This window comes from Mus musculus, chromosome 10, assembly GCF_000001635.26.
Source record: "Mus musculus strain C57BL/6J chromosome 10, GRCm38.p6 C57BL/6J".
Lineage (NCBI taxonomy): Eukaryota > Metazoa > Chordata > Mammalia > Rodentia > Muridae > Mus > Mus musculus.
The window spans coordinates 108,242,398-108,262,297 of record NC_000076.6 but is presented as its reverse complement, the minus strand read 5'-3'; the positions used below and the strand labels follow the sequence as shown (position 1 = coordinate 108,262,297).

Genomic DNA, 19,900 nt, shown 5'->3' with positions numbered 1-19,900 from the left:
TACACAAACGGCATGATTGCAATTTATCCTGACAATGTTTTTACAAGCATACGTCAAAACAGCTCTAGAGCCGGCTGGATGGTGCAGTGGGAAAACAGAATGCTGCCAGGCCGGGGACCCACGCAGCGGAAGGACAGACTCTGACAAGGCACCTTCCGACCTCTGCAGGTGTGTCATCGCACTTACACACACATATGCCCCCGCCTAGCATGTACAAAATAAATAGTGCTCTAATTTTGTTAGCCTCTTTTGTAAAGCTTAGATTTCTTCAATTAAAATAATGTTTGTCCCCATCAGTACTCCTATATGTATATTTGGTATAAACTTGCATTTTAATTTCCCATTATGGCACACGTTTAATGATCATGAGAACAAATTATCTCTACATTCTTGGTGTTCAAAATAAACCATCCGTAGAGACATATTTGTTGTGTAGAAAATGGCTGATCGGCTGATGGGCAGGCAGGCTCGTCATTGTTAACAAGTTACTCGCAGAACTCCCGTGCAAGAGGAGAAAGCACACAGAAGCACACAATGGGCCATGTAGCAGTAGCCCTGTTGCAGCCTCCAGCCTCCACCATGTCTTCTAGCACCTCACTGCTATCCTAAGGGCAGATGCTTTCTTCTGAAAAGTTATCTTTCATTAAATGCAAATCAACATAAACACGTTAGTCTTAAGATGTCCGTTTCTCATCTGTAAATGGCCTCTGCACTGCAGGATTATGAGGACTTTGAATGTGCTAGCAATGCAGACAGGAACAGAACACTAACGACTGCACACTGTTTCTGCTCAGCACATCAGCTTACGATGGACGTCAGCTGCATTACTAATTAGAGAGACCGGCTCTCAGGATTACTGGAAAGAAAAGGTGGTTTCTTACCTCTCTCGTTTTCTTTGGCTAATCCCCGGGAGTAGGCAGAGGTTATACCTACAAGACTGTTTGGCCTGTTGAGCTGACTTGAGGCATAGAGTGTGCTGCCTAGAGTAGAGAGTGAGGACGACGACGGAGCGCTTGAACTTGAAGTTGACACAGGTCTATAACGTGTGTAAGTCTGGGAAGCATTAAAACCCATTTGAAATATTAAAGACACATAAAACACAAACTGATTTCAAAAGAACAATATCGTTCTCATCATGCCAAAGCTGTCAGACTCCAGCCTACGCCTCTCATGCACGCCACACTGCTTATGAGACCATACATCTCAGCACTGTGAGAACGCTAAGAGCCAAGCAGACCAGCTGTGCTGCCCACAGCATTACCTCATCGTATGTTCTTGAATACTTTTGTTTATATTCATCTTCTCTAGATGCTTCTGACTCCTTCTTTTCTTCTTGTTTCTCTTTATCCTGCTTTTCCTTTTCTTCTTTTTCTTTCTCTTCATTTTCTTGTTCTCTGGTTCTCGTAGAACGACTTCTTCCTATTGTTTTTTCAGCTTCCTGAAGATCAGTCAGTGTTACCCCCTGCACTCAAAAAAGGCACACATTGTGATGCCTATTAGTGGCCATTTAAAAAGAGCACTTTACAAGTTGACACAGCAAATATGAATGTTATTTTTACATAGTGAATCACATTCATTTTATGAATCACAATAATCATAGGAATTGGGGAAGTTATAATTATAGGTAAGAATCTGTATTCAAAAACTAACAAAATAGTAAGAGATGGAAAAATCTCAATACATGTATCTAATTTTAGAAGAGGAAGAGTCAATCTATAGAATTTAGATAATACACTATATGCATTCATTTTCACACATTAACTCGAGGTTTGACACAATCTTCAGTGTTCAGGTTGGACTCCTCAGAACAGGCTGGATGGGAAGTAGCTTAGGACCCAGCAACCACACCGCTTTACAGGCCAAGTCCAAACAGCTGAGCCCGTGCTACTGAGATCTCATGAGGAGGAAAGGCAGCCATCATAATCACAATGAAGAGTAGGAAGCGAGTTAGTAACTAGCCAGAGAGACACTTCTCACATCTCCCATCTGCTGTTTTCTATACTGAGCACTAGGCCTCTTCTCCATCATCACTACACATTCATAAGACTTTAATAATCATAAGGTACCATATGGCTGGGTGGCAGCGGCAGGGGGATCGTTTGAGGCCAGCCTGGTCTACAGAGTGAGAGTGAGTTCCAGTAGAGCCAGAGCTACACCGAAACCTTGTCTCAAAAACCAAAAAAAAAAAAAAAAGGGAAACCTTATAATACATGCTAACACCTATGAATATGTTCTGTGCCAAAAACCAAATTAGGAATAGGGGATTAAAAAAACAACATTCAAAGAGACAAAGGATACTGATTAGATGTAATGTGATACCTAAAGTATATACACAAAAGCTATAAGAGGATTACTACATCATCCTTATCTCTTCTGATTTTTCCCCCAGAGTGAAAATGAAAAACCCACTTATTAAGTATATGCTCTCTATATTGTACACATTAGATATACCTGTGTTGACCGTCTAGACTGTCTTGCTTGTCTAGATCTTGCTTTTCTTTGGGATTCAGACTCTTCGTCCCTAACAGGAGTGAGGTATGACCTACAGTAATAAATAAAAAACTGTTAGTTGGAGAGTCAATATTTATGAGTAGAAATACTTATCAATGTTTGTGATTAAAACAAGCAAGCACAGTTTTTAATGGGTTAAAAAAGTATCTTCAGAAAATGTTTGTACCTGGCTTTGAAACTCACTAATGCAATTATGACCATTCTCATTCAATCTTTATTTTATGTGTATAGGTGAATTATCTATATGTACGTCTATACTACTTGCCTGCCTGATGCTTACATGACCATTGGGTCCCTCTGGGAGGGCTATGAACCACCACGTGGGTGCTGGGAATTGCAACTGGGCCTGCAAGAAGAATAAGTGCTCCCAACCACTGAGTAAGCTTTTCAGCTCATTTCTTTCTGAACAGGAACCAGTTATACTTAGTATAGCATGTTGACTTCTCCCTTTCTATATTTAATGGTCTTAATTTTAAAGAAGCAATGAGAGGACTGAAGATTATGTTTTACTCCATTAAAAGAGATAAGAGATACAAGCACTTCATTGGCACAGAACCAATTCACAGGAACAGAGAGGTTGACTCCAACCTCTAAGAATCACCTCATTCCATGTTACCTCTCTAGTGGCCCACAAGTCCACTACTAGCGCTGCCCACTTAACAAGCCAAGTTCTGTTATTTTTTATTATATAAAAAAGGAAAGGAGGGCTGGACATGTGGTGGCCCATGTTCTTAATCCCAGCTCCTGCAAGGCAGAAGGAAGCATTTCTCTGTGTGTTTGAGACCAGCCTGGTCAACAGGGCTATGCAGAAAGAGGCTATTTCAAACAACCGAACCAAACCAAACCAAAAAACAAACAAACAAAAACTGGGAGTGAAGGTTTTATCTTTTCTATAACTAAAATATTTTTAAGTACATCTTCCTTCACAAACCTGACTCCAAATCCCTTATGACATCCATTTTGGCCTGTTTTGCTTTGCTGTAACAGTGTTAAATGACTTGTGCAAATGTCTGACTTAAAGTCTTTACTGTAAATGTCGGAATGTCTGCAATGACATGGGGACACTCTTCACAGTCCTATTACTATTTACAGTTAGAGTAGAAATCATAGTTTTGTCCACATTTTGAACAAAACCCTAGGAATTTCAAAAGGAGACGAAGCTTTGCCTCTAGTAGCCAGGGTTACTTGGGGTAGTTCCACCATGACCGCTTTTGTCACTGAACTCAGCTCTGTCTGAAGACATTACAGAATTCTCTACTTTCTCTGTAAGGGTTAGTGCACCCCCGCCGTGCTCTCCAAGACCAGTTATGGTCTAGCCAGCTTTCTTTACTTGAATGCTCCTCTTTACAGGGGCTCTGTCAGCTTTCCTGCTCACCTCAGCTTGTTAGTCACTGTTCTTTAACAAGCTCTGCAGTCAGCTGTGGGTTTTATGCTGTTTGTCTCTCTTCTACGAGCCCTTTAAACTCAGAGAATCTAGTAGCGCAGATTCACACTCCATCTGCAGTGGGTTCCCCCTCTAAATCCTTTAGAGGGCCTCAATTCCTTTCAAACATTGGGAATGTATTCATTACTGTCCATATTTCTGATTGTTTCTGAAGTCTGCTGAGACTAGAATATATGATTAATTGTTCTTAGCATCTGTTTTCTCAGATAAGTACTGGCAGATGACAAATTAATTTCTTACAGGGGCTTTCAATCTCGGCAGTTAGGGGAAACTTAGTTTGAACTAAGGTTAGGGTGAGAAGACTGCTTTCTTGTTGCTTCTGTGATTACAGAAACTGAGAGCAAGTCAATTAGGATGGGTCAAATATGGTCACTTTTTTTGGGACAGTGAGCAAATTTATAGAAGGGCAAAATTGTACCACAGCAGTTAATTTGACAAACTCACACAAACTCACCTTTTATTTCATAAGCCTGGATTATTTTTTAAATTCACTTCCAAATTTCCATGAATGTTAATTTCTCATAACTGTTTGTTAAGGAGATAAACTACCAGTTGAATGGCTTGTAAAATCTGTGCACTTTAATTTTATATGCAAAATATCTGTTTCCAATTAGTATAAAACCATGGCCTTTTAATCAATTCAATGTTTTTGTTTTAATTAGATTTATTCTACAAAGTTTTATTCATTAATTGAAACAGATTTACTTATAATGGTATTTTAATTTGTCAACCATACTCTATATTTAAAAAACTGAGTAACAGCCTTCTTATTTCACACTTAGCTTTTTTCCTTTCAGAGAAAATATATTTTTGTTTTGTTTTCTTTTAATAGAATTTTTCTATGTAGTCCAGACTGGCTTGGAAATCACTATTTAAATCCAGACTGGCCTTAATTTTGTGGCTTTTCTGTCTCAGCCTCCTGGGTGCTGGGATTACAGGATGATCCATCCTGTCTAGCCCGGAGGAAATATAAAAAGACAATGGAAGAGAATAACTATATAAAGCAATGGTTCCATGTAAAGACAGTATTACTGTAAGGTGCTCCTGTGCATTTCAAATGATGGTAAGTAACAAGCACTTTCTCTGAGATCATCTGCTATTATAGTCTACCATCTGATGGTAGTTTTTCTCTACTGTTAAAAAAACCTTTATTCATCAGGGGGCTAAAAGATGACTTATGGGTTAGAAAACTTGGTGTGTAAGCATGAGGGCCAGGGTTCAAATCCTTGGCTCCCACATAAAAGCTGGACATGGCCACACATGCTTACAACTCCAGCATTAAGAGTTGAGAGAGGCAGATCTTGGAAGACAGAGCGTGTTCACAGAAAAACTGTTAAGAAAGCATGCAGAAAGGTGTATGTGCACAAGTATGCATGCATCTACAAACACCACAGATATACTACACCCCACCCACCCACAAATAAACTAATAAAAAATTAAGGCATTGGAATTTTTAACTAAAAAGAAAGGAGGAATTCGATACAACCCTGATCAACGAAGACAACTGAATAGTGTGCTACATAACTTCATTAGATCTTAAAGTACCTAATAGGATAAAGAAATTTTTTCAGTCACAATTTATTATCTTTTTTTCCTAGCACTGATTACCAACCCTAGGACTGCACACCTGCCAGCAAGTAGTCCTTCCATCACTAAGCCAAACTCCTAACCCTGCCCACTATATATTTTTGCCACTGTGTATATATTTTAAGACAAAAAAATATGTATTTCAGATTCTCTGGTAGAATTTAATGAAAAGATAACCAGAAAAAGCAAACAATTTATAAAAATTTCCAGTTAACTATTTCATGTGGAAGAAAGTCCAGACACTAAAATTACTTTAGGTATTACTGAAAAAGGACAGACTCTCTAGAAATATGAAACAGAAACAAGGTTAAAAGACACAACCACGGAAGGCCTTCAGTAGACTCACTTCCAAGCCAGCCTTCAGTAGGAAGGTGTCTCAGAAATATAATACCTAGGAGTTTACAGCAAAGAGAGGTTCAGGGTGCAAGGCTAATATGAGACTGCTATTATCTCCTGTAATTTCTGTGAGAGTGGCCAGATGCACCTTCCCCAGCCCACAGCTGGGCAAGGCCCCACCCCGGGAATGGGATTTAAGCACAGGCAAGAGTAAAGAAAGCGGAGCATCCAGGAGACGACAGCACAGCAGACACACACAGTGAAGGAACTGCTATGTCTGCTGACTCTTACAAACCCTTGTGAGAATGGCACAGGGAATACAGGACTTAAGCCAGTGGTCAACATGGTGTTAATCATCTGTGCACCTCTCCAGACCTCTCCCATTGACGCAGATGATGTCGGTGGGTCTTTATCTGTCACCATACAGATGGTGACAGCCAAGGGGCAACTACTGCCAACACCCAGAGACAGATAAGAAATCTAGGAAGAGATTGGATGAGGCCCGAAGGCAGACAGGACTGCCAGGCAGCAGAAAACGTGGGAACTAGATGAAGGGTCTGAAAACCAAATGAAAAAACCTAGAAAGCCAGAGTGTAGTAGGCTCTGTAAATTCTCTATGAAGGAACCTGGCTTTACTTCCATGTCTTTAACCATAACTAGGATTCCACCCTAGTAACGATGCTGGTACACGGAGATGACTCTTTTAAAGCTTTTTTTGAAGGCAGTACTGAGTTCGAGGCCAGCCTGGTCTACAAAGTGAGTTCCAGGACAGCCAGGGCTACACAGAGAAACCCTGTCTCAAAAAACCAAAAAAAAAAAAAAAAAAAAAGGCAGAACTGTGATAGTGTTTAAGCAATACAGACTGTTTTCAGTTTTAACAGAAAAAAAGATAAACATTTTGTTTCTTATGCCACTAAAATAATCTTTGGTGAATGTAATAAAGATTATTTATTTATTTACTTATTCATTTTTAAGGATTTATTTATTTATTATATGTATGTACACTGTAGTTGTCTTCAGACACCCCAGAAGAGGGAGTCAGATCTTTTTATGGTTGGTTGTGAGCCACCATGTGGTTGCTGGGATTTGAACTCAGGATCTTCTGAAGAGCAGTCGGTGCTCTTAACGACTGAGCCATCTCTCTAGCCCAAAGATTATTTTTTTAATCTTTAATATCCTCCACTAAAATTAAGACTAATTTTTAAAAGCCATACCCTCCTCAATTCTCTTCTTAAATGCAATCAATAAACCTGAGTACTACAGCTGTCACGGAATACACAAGGCACTGGTTTTGAGCCTAGCTCTGACGGGGGAGGAAAGACGGGAGGAGAGAATCATATTTGATTCTAAAATAATTGCTGATTCTGAGGGGATATTCATTGCATGCTGTCACTGAGACTTTTGTTTAAATTAAAAGCATGGAATCTTAAGAGATAAAACGGAGTCTGGACCTTTCTTTCCAACTGCTGATTTATAAGTAATTAAGATACAAGTGTCTCGGGCCGGGGGGTTGGGGGGGTTGGGGAGTGGTGGCGCACGCCTTTAATCCCAGCACTTGGGAGGCAGAGGCAGGCGGATTTCTGAGTTCGAGGCCAGCCTGGTCTACAAAGTGAGTTCCACGACAGCCAGGGCTAAACAGAGAAACCCTGTCTCGAAAAAAAACAAAAAACCAAAAACAAACAAACAAACAAAAAAAACAAACAAAAAAAAGATAAGTGTCTCCAGTGTAACTCAATGGTAGACAGAAGCCCCTTGTTTGACCCCCAGTGAAGAAAAAGAGGAAGGAAGCAAAAGGAAGGACGAGGAGGGAGGAGGTAAGGAGCTGGAGGGGGAAAGAACTGGGAAGAAAGGGGAAGACAAAAAGAGTGAACCTGGGACTGATACCTGAAGCAATGGCTTTACCACTAAGCTACACGGCTAACCTTATATAATCTTACAATGAAAATTAAACACAAAACTGTTTAAAATACATCTATTTCCTTTGTAACAAGAACAATTAATCTTGGTATGTTGTAATATATTTTCTCCCAAGTCTTCACAACACATGTGCTCTCGAATGCGCACGCGCACACACACGCACACACACACACACACACACACACACACACACACACACACACACACAACACTAAGATAATTAACATCTAGGAAGACAGTTGTCTGGCTTTGCCTTTATTGACCCAGACATCAATTCTTTCAGAGATGACTAAAACGCCTAACTGCTAATAACTGCTAGCTGTGCCCATTTCCCTAGGCTGGAGTCAATACATGACATTTCATTTATTAGCCTATTAAGATGATTGGTCATTGTGGTGGTTTGAATGAGAATGCCTCTTAGGATCACATATTTTAACACTCCGTTCCCAGTTGGGAGAGCTGCGTGAGGGGGCTTTGCAAGTCTGCCCTTCTTGGAGGAAGTATGCCACTGGTGATGGGCTCTGAGATATTAAAGACCCTACCATTCCCAGCTCTTCCTCCTTCTTATGCTGCAGTTCAAGATGTAAGGAGCTCTCAGAATCACTCTCTAGCCACAGCTGCCTGCCGCCTTTACCCAGACATTTATGGACTCTAACGCTATGAACCTATAAGCAAAATCCCCTTAATCTTTTTTTAAAAAAGAATTATTATTTTTTTTTGTATGTGAGCACACTGTATAGATGGTTGTGAGCCACCATGTGGTTGCTGGGAATTGAATTCAGGACCTCTGGAAGGGCATCTTAACTGCTGAGCCATCCATCTCTCTGGCCCACCCCCTTCTTCTATAAAATGCCTTGGTCATGGTATTTTAGCACAGAAACAGAAAAGTAGTTACTAATACATATCACATTTCCAAGAATAACAAAACAAACAAGCAAAGAACACAAAATACCAGAAACTGGCCAAGCATATCAGCAGAAACTAGTACTGAGAGGACCTGTACACACCTGCGTCTCTCCCTGACCTCGGAAACAGTGCCAGCAGTAGTTGTAGTCAGGGTGGTGGTGGAAGGAGCTGCAGCATTTACAACAGTTGGAGCCACAGGAATGGTCACTGCAGTAGGAGCACTGTCCTTTTCTTTCTCAGTACTATCCTCAGCCCACAAACGATTTGAGGTACTATAGCATCATAAGCAGCAACACAAAAAGAGAAAAGGAAAACAGCTAAACAACGAAAGCCATTTCTAGAAGCTGAAAACAGGTGACCACAGGGATGGATTTTTTAAAAACACAAGATTAGTAATCAAACAGCTCACGCAGAGCTGCCAAAGAAATAAATTTTTATTTTAAGCAATATGATTTAAGACCTTAATATTTTTTCCCCAGACATGCATAATTGCTTGTTTTTTGTTTTTTTTTTGTTGTTGTTTTTTTGGTTTTTTTTGGAACCAATTTTTGCTTAAAAACAATTTTGACATGGTAAATAAAAAAATCCAGAGCCCACATTTGTCTACACAACGATGCATGCACGCACATAAGCACACAGTAGACCTGGACACAGACCGTCTCTGTGACTCACCTGCTCTGTGTGCCTGCGGAGGAGGAACCCGGGGGAGTCTTTGCAGCAGTGCTTGTGCTGGAAGGGAGGCTTCTCTGAAGCCCCGCTGCAGAGGTAACTGTTGGTGTTGATGTGGTGCTTGGAACACTACAACTAATCAAATCATCTTGTCTTCTACCAAAGGAGCAACTAAAGGAAAGAGGCATTTCTATGTAGGATGTGTCTGTATGTGGACGCTACATTCACTATCTCAGATATCACACAACTGCACACAGTAGAAAACAAACTGTGCTCCTCATCAGACCACCAGCTCCAGCACCAAGAGTTGGACCTACAATTGCTAGAGTATAGATTCATTTTACTGATTTGATGGTGTAGAATTTTATGCCTCCTCCTCCCAAAGCCTTCAATAACAGTCAACACTGAACATTTTCAGAATATGATAGACCAAAAATGGTCATGCCAAGCTGGTTCTAACAAAAATTGTGGAGTGGATTCATTCAAGGGAAATAAGGCATATGGCCCATCCGAAGAAAAGTTTTTTGCAATGGGTTAACTCCTCAGGAGCGACCCGTGTCTACGTGTATGTGTTCATATCTTATTCTTGCTTTCCACAAAGAAGTAGAACTCTCCTAGTCTCCATTATAACAGCATTAAGATTCTATGCTTTCATAGCTGAGTTGTAGTCCAAACAAATGTTCCAGATCATAGACAATAGCTAAATCGATTATGACAATATCCCATTTCAGACAATTTAGTCAATCATAAGAAGTTCCATTAAAAGTGCTAAAAGACATTTCATAATATTCCAAGTTTAATTAAATATATATGCAGAGGATAAGTTAGAATAAATCCACACCATCTTTATATTTACTGTGTCTCTAAATTAAATTTAGCACACAAAAAAGATGTAATATTTTAAAAAGATTTGCATAACTGATATTAAATCAGCGGCTATTTTTATAAGGACATAGAGAAGCCACTTATAAAGTACATCATACCTTCTATGGTAAGTGGATCCTTCATTGATCGAACTATTCTTTTTAAGATCATCTTCCCATTTTCTTCTTGTGTAAGAACTACTTGTTCGCAAACTTGAAGACTCTCTGTGGAAACAACAGCCTTCAGATTCTGGTAGGTAATTTTAGAAGAAGGATAAGAAAGGTATGTACTAGTGAAAAAGAGTAGATGTAAGGAAAATCCCATAGGGAAACTTCAGGATAGTTACCAAAAAGTGGGAGGAATTTTAGTTCTAGGAGTCAGTATATAATCCTAAATAAAAGCATTTAGAAGCATATTATTTATAAGACAAAATACTGTGATTCACAGCATAAGACAGATATGTAGGCATATATTATAAAATGACAAAAATATGTTGAGAGCCTATACAATATATAAAATGTTAGCTGAAAAAAATGAAGATACATAATTAGACACTAAAGCATGACTACAAATAAAAAGTTCTATAACACTTGAGAGTAAAAAAAAAGAAATTAAAAAAAAACAAAACAAAACCAAAAACACCCCAAAACCCAGACAGTGACCATGCAGTGTTTCCCTTTTCCTTCCATCCTCCCCTCCCCCCTCCTCCCCGCCTCTCTTTTTTTTTTTTTTTTTTTCAAGAGAGGGTTTCTCTGTGTGGCCCTGGCTGTTCCAGAACCCTGAGAGACCCCCCTGCTCCTGTCTCCTGAGTCTGGCTGGGTTCCCCTTTTGTATGTGTCTGAACCTATTTGTGTGTCGTCTGCTTTTGCTTTCCTTGCCATTCAGGAACACACTAAGCCTGCATGCTCTTGTCCCGCAGGACTGTGTACCTGGTGTTCTGCTGGTCCCGGACAGCCCTCTCTCTTCCTGAAAGCTCGCATCAGTCCTCACATCTAACACCAATGCGAACACTGCAGACTCTGCAGGGATGCACACAGCCGCCTCTCTGCACTCACCTGTTCTCCTTCTCTTCAATGTCAGATGTACTGGCTAGTCGTCTCGGGATTGTAGGGGTGACATACGCAAGTCTCGTTCCTTTGTTATCTTTCTCCTGACAACAGGAAAGTCATGAATGACAAAAGGTGCGATGAAAACATGAAGAGGCTTTAACACGTCTGTGACCGTGCAGTCCTTTCCCAGTTTAGCTCCTGAACTTTAATACTCATACAAGTCAGCGAGGTCCTCCAAAAGCAATGAACAACAGCTCAGCTCCGCCAGCTCCCTTTCCTGCCCCCCTAGGCTAAAGTTAGAAAATCACTTACTTCAGGAAAGGAAGAAAGATCCTTTATTAATGACTTTTTCTAAGGTTTGTATAAAGCTAATGTAGTAAGTTAAAATCCATTTATTTCTGTTGAAGACATAAAGTTCAAATGCAGTTCAACAAGGAGCCACTTACAACTCTGACAATCCATGCTTTCAAATATTAAGGTATTCTAAACAGACATTATCGAAATTGTATTACTGCGACGTGTGGCTGAGAGTATGTAGTGTTAGCGACACTTCCACACTGCCAATATACTTGGCAATAAAGTTATAAGAAAGCAAAGCATTAAAGTGAGTGGGAAAGAAACCTCATAGTAGAATGTCTAATATAAGGTAACATTCAAAAGAAAAATGTATTGAAAAAACTTAAGTAGCCCAATCACAGGCAATTCAGTAAGAGAACAATTTTGGTTGTACCTGTTTGATGCAATATAAACTCTTTCAAAATATAGTTAAATATAGTTAAAAGTCATTAAGACATACTTGTATAAGATAAAAAAGGTAGCTTGGCAATTGCAAATAATAATTGAATTTAACTTGATCATGCTTACATGCTAGAAAAAAAAATTGCGTTCCTTAACTCCGGGAAACTTACTCAATAATAAATAATATAAACCTGTTCATTCCCTAGAGCATTCTACTCAAAAAGCATGATTTGGAGGGCTGGAGAGATGGGTCGGTGGTTAAAAACATTCGATGCTCTTGCAGAGGAACTGGATTTGGTTCTTAGCACCCACACAGTGGGCCTACAACCATGTGTCGCTCCAGTCCCAGGAAATCCAACATCTTCTGACTTGTGTGAGTATCAGGCACGCATGCGGTGCACTTCCATACATACAGGCAAAACACTCACATGTATCAAATAAATAAATCTAAAAAAATATCAAGAAGTTTTAAAGGCTTAGTATCTCCTCAAATTTCTTGTTTTATGCAAGCACAACTGCTCTTCCAGGTACTCACAAGACAGGAAGGAGCATTCTATATTCTAGAGTCGGTGAGTGAAGCTGATACCCAGGATCTAATGGTGCTTACTAGAGCGTCTCTCTATTACCTTTTCTTTATTATCCAAAGAGGACGAGAGTCTCGGACTGGAAGCCGACCGCATCACCCCTGCAGTGTCTTTCTCCTTCTGGGCTTCTTTAGACGCACTGATTTCAGCCAGGGCACCGTAACTGCCAGTCTTTCGAAGCCCTAACCTCCAGGATGCAGGAGACTCATCTTTTCTTTCCTCTTCTTTGGGAGAAATTTTTGTAGTCGATATTGGAAACTGGTTTTTATTTCATAAAAGACAAAAACAAGTTACTAAAACCAATTATTCCTTAATTTAGAGATAATTAATTTCAGATAATGTCTAAAATTTTAAGTGATAGTTTTGGGAGAAAACACATTTACTAAGGTTAAGGTCGTAAGGCAAAAATCTAAACCTTAGAGAGTAAACAGATCGCCTTTCTAGAGGTTAGCTTTATAAACACACACTACACACTTCATATCACACAGAAGATGATGATGCAGATACAGAGAACAATGAGCACACTGTAAGGACTTGACCCATGCATCTTTGGAACCCACACTCATGAAGCTTGTTATGCCGTAACCCAGATACTTGCACTCTTGCACATAGAAGTGCCTCACCATGGATTTTTCGCCCTTACTGGGCACCAGCACAATGCCAGTTTTGCGCAAGCCCTGCCTCCATGATGCAGGATCTACTGACTCCACAGGCATGAGAGAAGCAATGAGATCAAACTAAAGCCAATTAAAATAAGAAGGGCAAGAGATACAGATTGAAAGTATGAAGACAGAAAAGGGAGGTGAAAAGAAAAAAAAAAAAAAATCAACCACACTTTTTTCCTATATTTCAACTTTATAATAAACTAACATCCAGTAGGAGTGTGGTGGCCCGACAATTGAAAGCCACTAAAACAAGTCCTAGTTTCCTCAAGAGGTAATTGGGAAGAATCTAATAAAGAAAATTCTTACCCAGTTAATGGCACACAGAGCAATATAGCACATGAGTGAAAAATTAGTACATATGGACTTTGTTTTCAGTGATTTACACACCCTAGGTGAAAATTTAATTTTCTAAGTAAACTTAATTTAGTAGTATTTTAAAATATTTTAACTTTAAATTTACTGTTTATTCTTCCTAATAAACATTAATCTGCAATTTTAGTTACAACATATTTTTATGCATAATTATTCTACTTCCCAGGGTTTTCACCAATATATTAGCTATCATGCTTAAAATACACTAGTTATTATCATTAAATAATTTACTTTATCAACTTCACCTTTCCAGTTCAAGAATTTTAATGCTCAATGCACAGAGAGAAGACTATATCAACTAAATATAACAAGGTATTGTTAATTAAAAAGAAAAATCTTTTGCATGCATGGTCAAAATCTGCTCAAACTGCAGGTTAGCAGATCTTTAGTGATAGTACCATGGTGCCAGGGACCACTTTTTTACAATATTTCTGGTAGCTTGTAATCATTTCCATCAAGAGTCTACTTAGTTCACATGACCCCAAATGCATCTGGAATTATTTCAGGATGTCAAACAAAGTAACAAGAATTGTACAGAAGGTATACTGTAATCTTACTGGAGTAGCTAGTACACATCCCAGTGCACAATCCTGTCTCTGCCTCTCTACTGCTGGATCATCAGAGTGTGTGCTGTTATGTTTGACCACAAGTAGCTATCTATGCATTTTGGCAACACGCATGCACACCAAGCTACACTCTGGGCTTTGCAAAACATTGATCATATGTAAATGAGCATCTTATGCTCTAATAAAAGTTTATTTAGGGGCAATGAAATCAAAATGTGTCAGAAAGTAGCATATTACGTATTTTCCCAAGTATTTAAAGATGTTAAAAACATTCTCTGCTTGTTTGCTATGTAAAAATAGGCATATTTTGTGAATTCCTGCTCCAACTGCATCTCCTGCAAACTGAAATGTTTTTCCACTGTGACTAAGCAGACAGCAGATACCATTTACGTGTGTAACATAGGCCAGCATGTAAGAGATGCCTGCTCCTATTTCTAAGCTAAGTTCTCATAACTCTGTATGAGTTATCTCAATATAACAATATTACAAGCACAAAAAAGAAATGCTACTATTGCTCTTTTAGACTTGACTAAACCAGAGCAGTAATAGCAATTTTAAAAATGACATCGCTATATTTTAGCAGTTGATTAACTCACTTTTGATAACCTCCCATTATATACATTAAGGATTTAGATCCAAGACCTGGTTCAAATATGTAAAAGTACCTTGCATTTTGATTGATACATGAAGAAATGTACTGAATACACTTAACTGTAATCCTCTGCTTGCACATTTTCTTCTTTTGCTTTTATAACAGGACACCCTATCTACACTTTCTTAGTCTTCAGACCACGTCTGGTTTTTTTTCTGGCTAACAACCTGCCTTTGCCTACTCTTTCAATTCAACTACTCCAAGAGTCTAGTCCCAGGTAGACTAGGCTACCTTTGTTTTTCTGCCAAGGATTGAAATTAGTTTCCTCTTTCAAACTAAATATTAAATTTATTAAACTTATTCTAAAATTTCCTATTCTCTACTCTAACCCAACCCTTAAATTACTAGCCTTAAGTCAGTCTATCTATCTATCTATCTATCTATCTATCTATCAGACTACTTACAATTGCATTTGGACCTTAAACTTAACATGTATCAATCACATACTTTGCCTTATAAACTTCACCAGCTCTATTACTAGTAACAGTGCTATTGTTATTTCCTCAATGTCCTGTGTGTCTTCACACTAATGTTCTTTTGACATTCTCTTTTATTGATAAGCCAGTGACCGTGTCTCTCACTGTCCTTCTGTGTTTTTAAGGCTCAAGGCTGTATCTTTTATCTCTAGTTGTATACCTATCATTGTGGGCAGTGTTTCCTCAGGACCTCATCCCCATCACCCGTCCTCACACAGGAACCTCCAGAGCAGCCTTACATAGAGAATGAACTCTCGCAGCACTGTTCGCACATTTACTGGGATTTCTTACAAGGAATAATTTATAAATTATTACTCTAAAAATGAAGGCATTCCATCATTTACTCCCATTTTCTGGTTTATTCTGTATATATGTACCATGACACTAAACTTCCTCTCCCTAGTAGACACCATGCCTGCATACTCACTGTTTCTCTTGTCAAGTTATGCAAACTTGGTAGCAAGGTGCTGGCTAGTCATCCCTTAATCTCTCTCAAATGCTTTCATTTCATGACTTAAAACCGAATGTAATTTCCTCACCTTTACATAGCTTTCTACACCAGGACCCTTATATGGCGGATGGTATATAACCCACAGCCTAAGTCAGTCTTCATATAATTAGTGTTCTGCTCAGCAAACTAAGTAGTCAGTGAACCAGAATAACCAACTCTGAGAAAATTCTCAATTTTTACTAGCTAGGAGACAAATATAATTCACACTTACTTGAAACTGTGAGTTGTTGGAATCCTAACAATACTTACTTTAACTAGAGAAAGTCGCAATTTATTATTAACTGACGATTTAAGGTCTAAAATCAAGCTGAATTTTTGTTGTTGTTTACCTTCAGCATGTGTGTGTGTGTGTGTGTGTGTGTGTGTGTGTGTGTGTGAAATACTGAGCATCATGCACACTGGGAAGAGCTCTGTTACTAGGCTACAGTCCTAGACCAAGCTGATGGTTTCCATCCTAAGATGCCCACAGATTATCAGCTGGGCATTACTCACAGGCTTTTTCTCTTTTAGTTTGGGTTTATAATTTAAGGCAAGCAAACTGAGCACATCTATCTTTAGCTAAATTAACCTTGTATACTAAAAGAATAGAAGTGACACGCAATGCTGTGTTATATGCGTCCATCTGGGATCTAGTCCTTGGAGTGAGTGCACCCAAATCCATAGTCTGGGCTCTGACAGACAAGGCTGGACAGCCTAAGATAACTCTGCTGAAAATCTTTAAGATGTACTTGTAAACTCACTCATAAGTAAATGTGAATTTGCTAAATCTCTCTTCATGTTTATAGAAAAAAGTGAAAAAACACTAAGTGCTAAATTAAAAGTGTTATGAAGTCTAAATATTGATATGTATACATACATATATATATGTATATATATATGTATATATATATATGTAAGCATATCATACTGTAAGACTCTTCTATCAGCAAAAATAATTCAGATTTTGAGTACCTAATGTCTTTAGTTTTGACATAATTGGTTATAAAATCTTAAGAATTTGAATTCAAAGAATGATCTTCAAAGAAGTCACATGATGGTTGAAATCTGAGAACAGAGATTTTCTAAATATACAAATTATAGAAGTAGACGTGTGTGTCTAGTTCAGTTTAATTACAGACTCATGCCTAAGATTTGCATGAAGCTTCTTTCTTTACAGGAGTAATATTATGCCATCCAGGTAACACAGATACAGATTACTTTCAGCTGGTGACTAAGTATCAGCTGAGAAGTGAGCTAAGTCCAAGGCTATACTCGAGAAGAAGATAACAGAACACAAGAAGTCTACTGCCAAATTTTTTCCTCTTTATGAAAGGGATTGCTGAGTCAAATTACCAAAGAGAGCTGGTTTCTTGCCCAGACATTAGCAGGGGCTTATGAGAACTTGAAATAAACCTAGGATCTTAATAGACAATAAATCAAGAGCTAAATGAAAGAGACACAAATTTAGTATTCTCGGAAAGAGTACATGACAGTTTTAGAAGTAAAATAGAATATAAATATAGTTCAGATAAACTTTCCTAGTAGTGGTTATAATGTGACAATAGTCTTCAAAACGCTGCAACTCTGTGAGATCATTTCATATCAAGCTATGTAATTACAGTCATGAGAACAAGAGTTCTAGAAGAGTAAAGAAGGCAACTCCTGTCAGAAGCTTTCTGATGTTCAAACTATGCACCAGTGACATCCATATATTTCTAGCATTGAAAATCTCTCTCTCTCTCTAAATCTTTAAACTTTTTCTTTTAATAGTCCAGACTTTTATTCCTCCGACTGTTGCACATCCCACTCCACCCCACCCCACGTCTTTTCTTAGGTTGAGCTTTATTTTTTTGCTAGTATAGGGGATTGAATCCAGGGTTTCATGACTCCTGGACAAATACTCTATTACTGAGTTACAGCCCCATACCTCAGAGTTTTAGGAGAGAGTTATACTGACTCTTCAGGTTTAAAAAAATCTCCTATAGTTACAATTAAAAAATTAAAACCACATTTTAACCAACTTGCATATGACAATACTGGGTAGAAACACAGTGGGGATGAAAGCAGAGCATGGTGGCGCACGCCTTTAATCCCAGCACTCAGGAGGCAGAGGCAGGGGGATTTCTGAGTTCGAGGCCAGCCTGGTCTACAAAGTGAGTTCCAGGACAGCCAGAAAAAAAGTCCAATCTCAAATCCCTTCAATCTAAACACTGCTAGATGTGCAACAGAGATACAACCACCAACACCACGTCCGATACTATTTGAAGCACAAACTGGAAGACCTGCACACATACATATATATTAATTAGCACAGATTAAATTACTGTTATGTAGATTATACAGTATGCACTATATCAAAGTTAACTCTCCTAAGCACCATTACTTTACCATGGAAGCAAGGGATAATGCATTTGTACCTAGGAGATACACACTGACACAGTCAGGATGAGGTTTAATGGTGGCCGCAATACATTTTTACATGTTCTGGAGAAAAACAATGCCTGCATATTCAGAGAGGCACAAGCCAGCTCACTAAAGGTAAGTCAGGCCACAGAGGAGAAAGCTTTGTGAAGAGACTGGAAGGCTAAGAAAAGCAAAGCAAACAGCTCCTCATCACCCGCTTGAGAAAGAGCAGCGCAGCACTGGGAAAAACCAGCTTTGGGGTAGAATGGAGGGGGATGGGGGAGCCAAAGGCAGCATTTGGGATTCCCTTCAAGCCGCTGTGCTCTATCTCTCAACCAAATTGTACAATAGTAACTCTATCTTTGTTCTGTTTGGTAGGAAAGACAACTAATTTGCCCAAAGTGAGAACAGCTAACCCAGGGAAAGGGCTGGCGTTCTAACACGATTTTACTGGTCTGAGAGAGGCATGTCAGGCACCTTGTATGAGATGGGGGAAAAAATCTAGATTCTTATTTTCCCCTGACTTGTGGGTCTCCACTGACTTTCTATGCTGTACTTTCTGGGGTGAGAAATTATCAGTATACACGTCTAGTTAAAAGAGACAAAGAATATAAAACTTAAATTTCTCAAAATAAAAGCCTAATGGAAATAAAAACTACCACAACCACCAATTTAAATACTATGAAGCTTTTTTGATTTCCTGCCATACTTTAGTAACTAACATTTATTAACTATTCATTATAATACCAAATTACTATCAATTGTAAAAGGCAAAAAAAAGTCACTATACCATGGCTCAGAGGTAATTCCAAATTAAGAGCAGAAAAATATGGTATGTTTTGACAACAACTATAAACATTGAGAACTATTTTATTCAGTGAGTACAAATGGCACTTAAGCAGAACACACGTATGTTTAACACCAGAATGTCGGCTTACCTTTTTAACAGGTGATGTAGGGGTCCCCTGGTTGGAAGACAGAGTAGGTGCTGTAACAGCTGCAGGGGCTGCCTGCGTGCTGGAAGTATGAGCATTGCTTACAGAAGCCATGGGCTTTGTCTTATCTATTCAAAACAAAACCAAAGTTATCAGTGAGATCCTACAGGATTTTGGTTTCTGTGGCTCTTATTACTTTTTGTAAATAGATTTAAAAAAAAATTATTTGTTTGAGTATATGTTCACATATGTAGAGGCCCAAAGCCAACACCATGCAAATTTCTCAGCAAATCTGAAGCCTACCAACTCTAGTTCCTTTAGCTAGCTAGTTTGTCCCAGGAATCTGCCTCTGCCTCCTGAAGCCGGGCATCCCAAGTACCCACCATGCCTGCCTGGCTTTTCTCCTATGGGCTGTGGAGCTCGAAATCCTAGTACTCTGACTTTTTTTGTTGTTGTTGTTTTGTTTTTCGAGACAGGGTTTCTCTGTGTAGCCCTGGCTGTCCTGGAACTCAGAAATCCGCCTGCCTCTGCCTCCCAAGTGCTGGGATCTGCTGAGCTATTTCTTCAGCCCAAGCAGAAGGTTTTAAAAGAGTTTTTAGAAATCTGCCTATGTATGCTAAACTTTTAATAACCTTAAAAACAAAACAAAACCCAAAACCCATTTGAGAACCTAACTTCTATAAACTAGAGGATGAAAGTCTAACTCACATTTCAACTTTGAATGCTTAGCAATATC

General features: G+C 38.9%; 1 protein-coding gene across 5 annotated transcripts in view; it reads right to left on the bottom strand.

Moving 5' to 3' along the window:
* The window catches only part of Ppp1r12a (protein phosphatase 1, regulatory subunit 12A), a 117,894-nt gene that overhangs the window by 17,688 nt on the left and 80,306 nt on the right, over positions 1 to 19,900 (bottom strand). For 3 of the 5 annotated variants that reach the window (XM_006513327.4, NM_027892.3, NM_001368736.1), the window contains exons 9-17: positions 19,168 to 19,292; positions 12,648 to 12,863; positions 11,290 to 11,384; positions 10,354 to 10,458; positions 9,374 to 9,541; positions 8,803 to 8,973; positions 2,452 to 2,542; positions 1,262 to 1,462; positions 882 to 1,053 (exon numbers count right to left, since the gene is read on the bottom strand). In XM_006513327.4, coding sequence (XP_006513390.1) covers positions 882 to 1,053; positions 1,262 to 1,462; positions 2,452 to 2,542; positions 8,803 to 8,973; positions 9,374 to 9,541; positions 10,354 to 10,458; positions 11,290 to 11,384; positions 12,648 to 12,863; positions 19,168 to 19,292 — 1,344 coding nt within the window. The remainder of the gene's footprint in view (positions 1 to 881; positions 1,054 to 1,261; positions 1,463 to 2,451; positions 2,543 to 8,802; positions 8,974 to 9,373; positions 9,542 to 10,353; positions 10,459 to 11,289; positions 11,385 to 12,647; positions 12,864 to 19,167; positions 19,293 to 19,900) is intronic. The other 2 variants (XM_006513329.4, NM_001368737.1) reach the window with 2 other exon arrangements.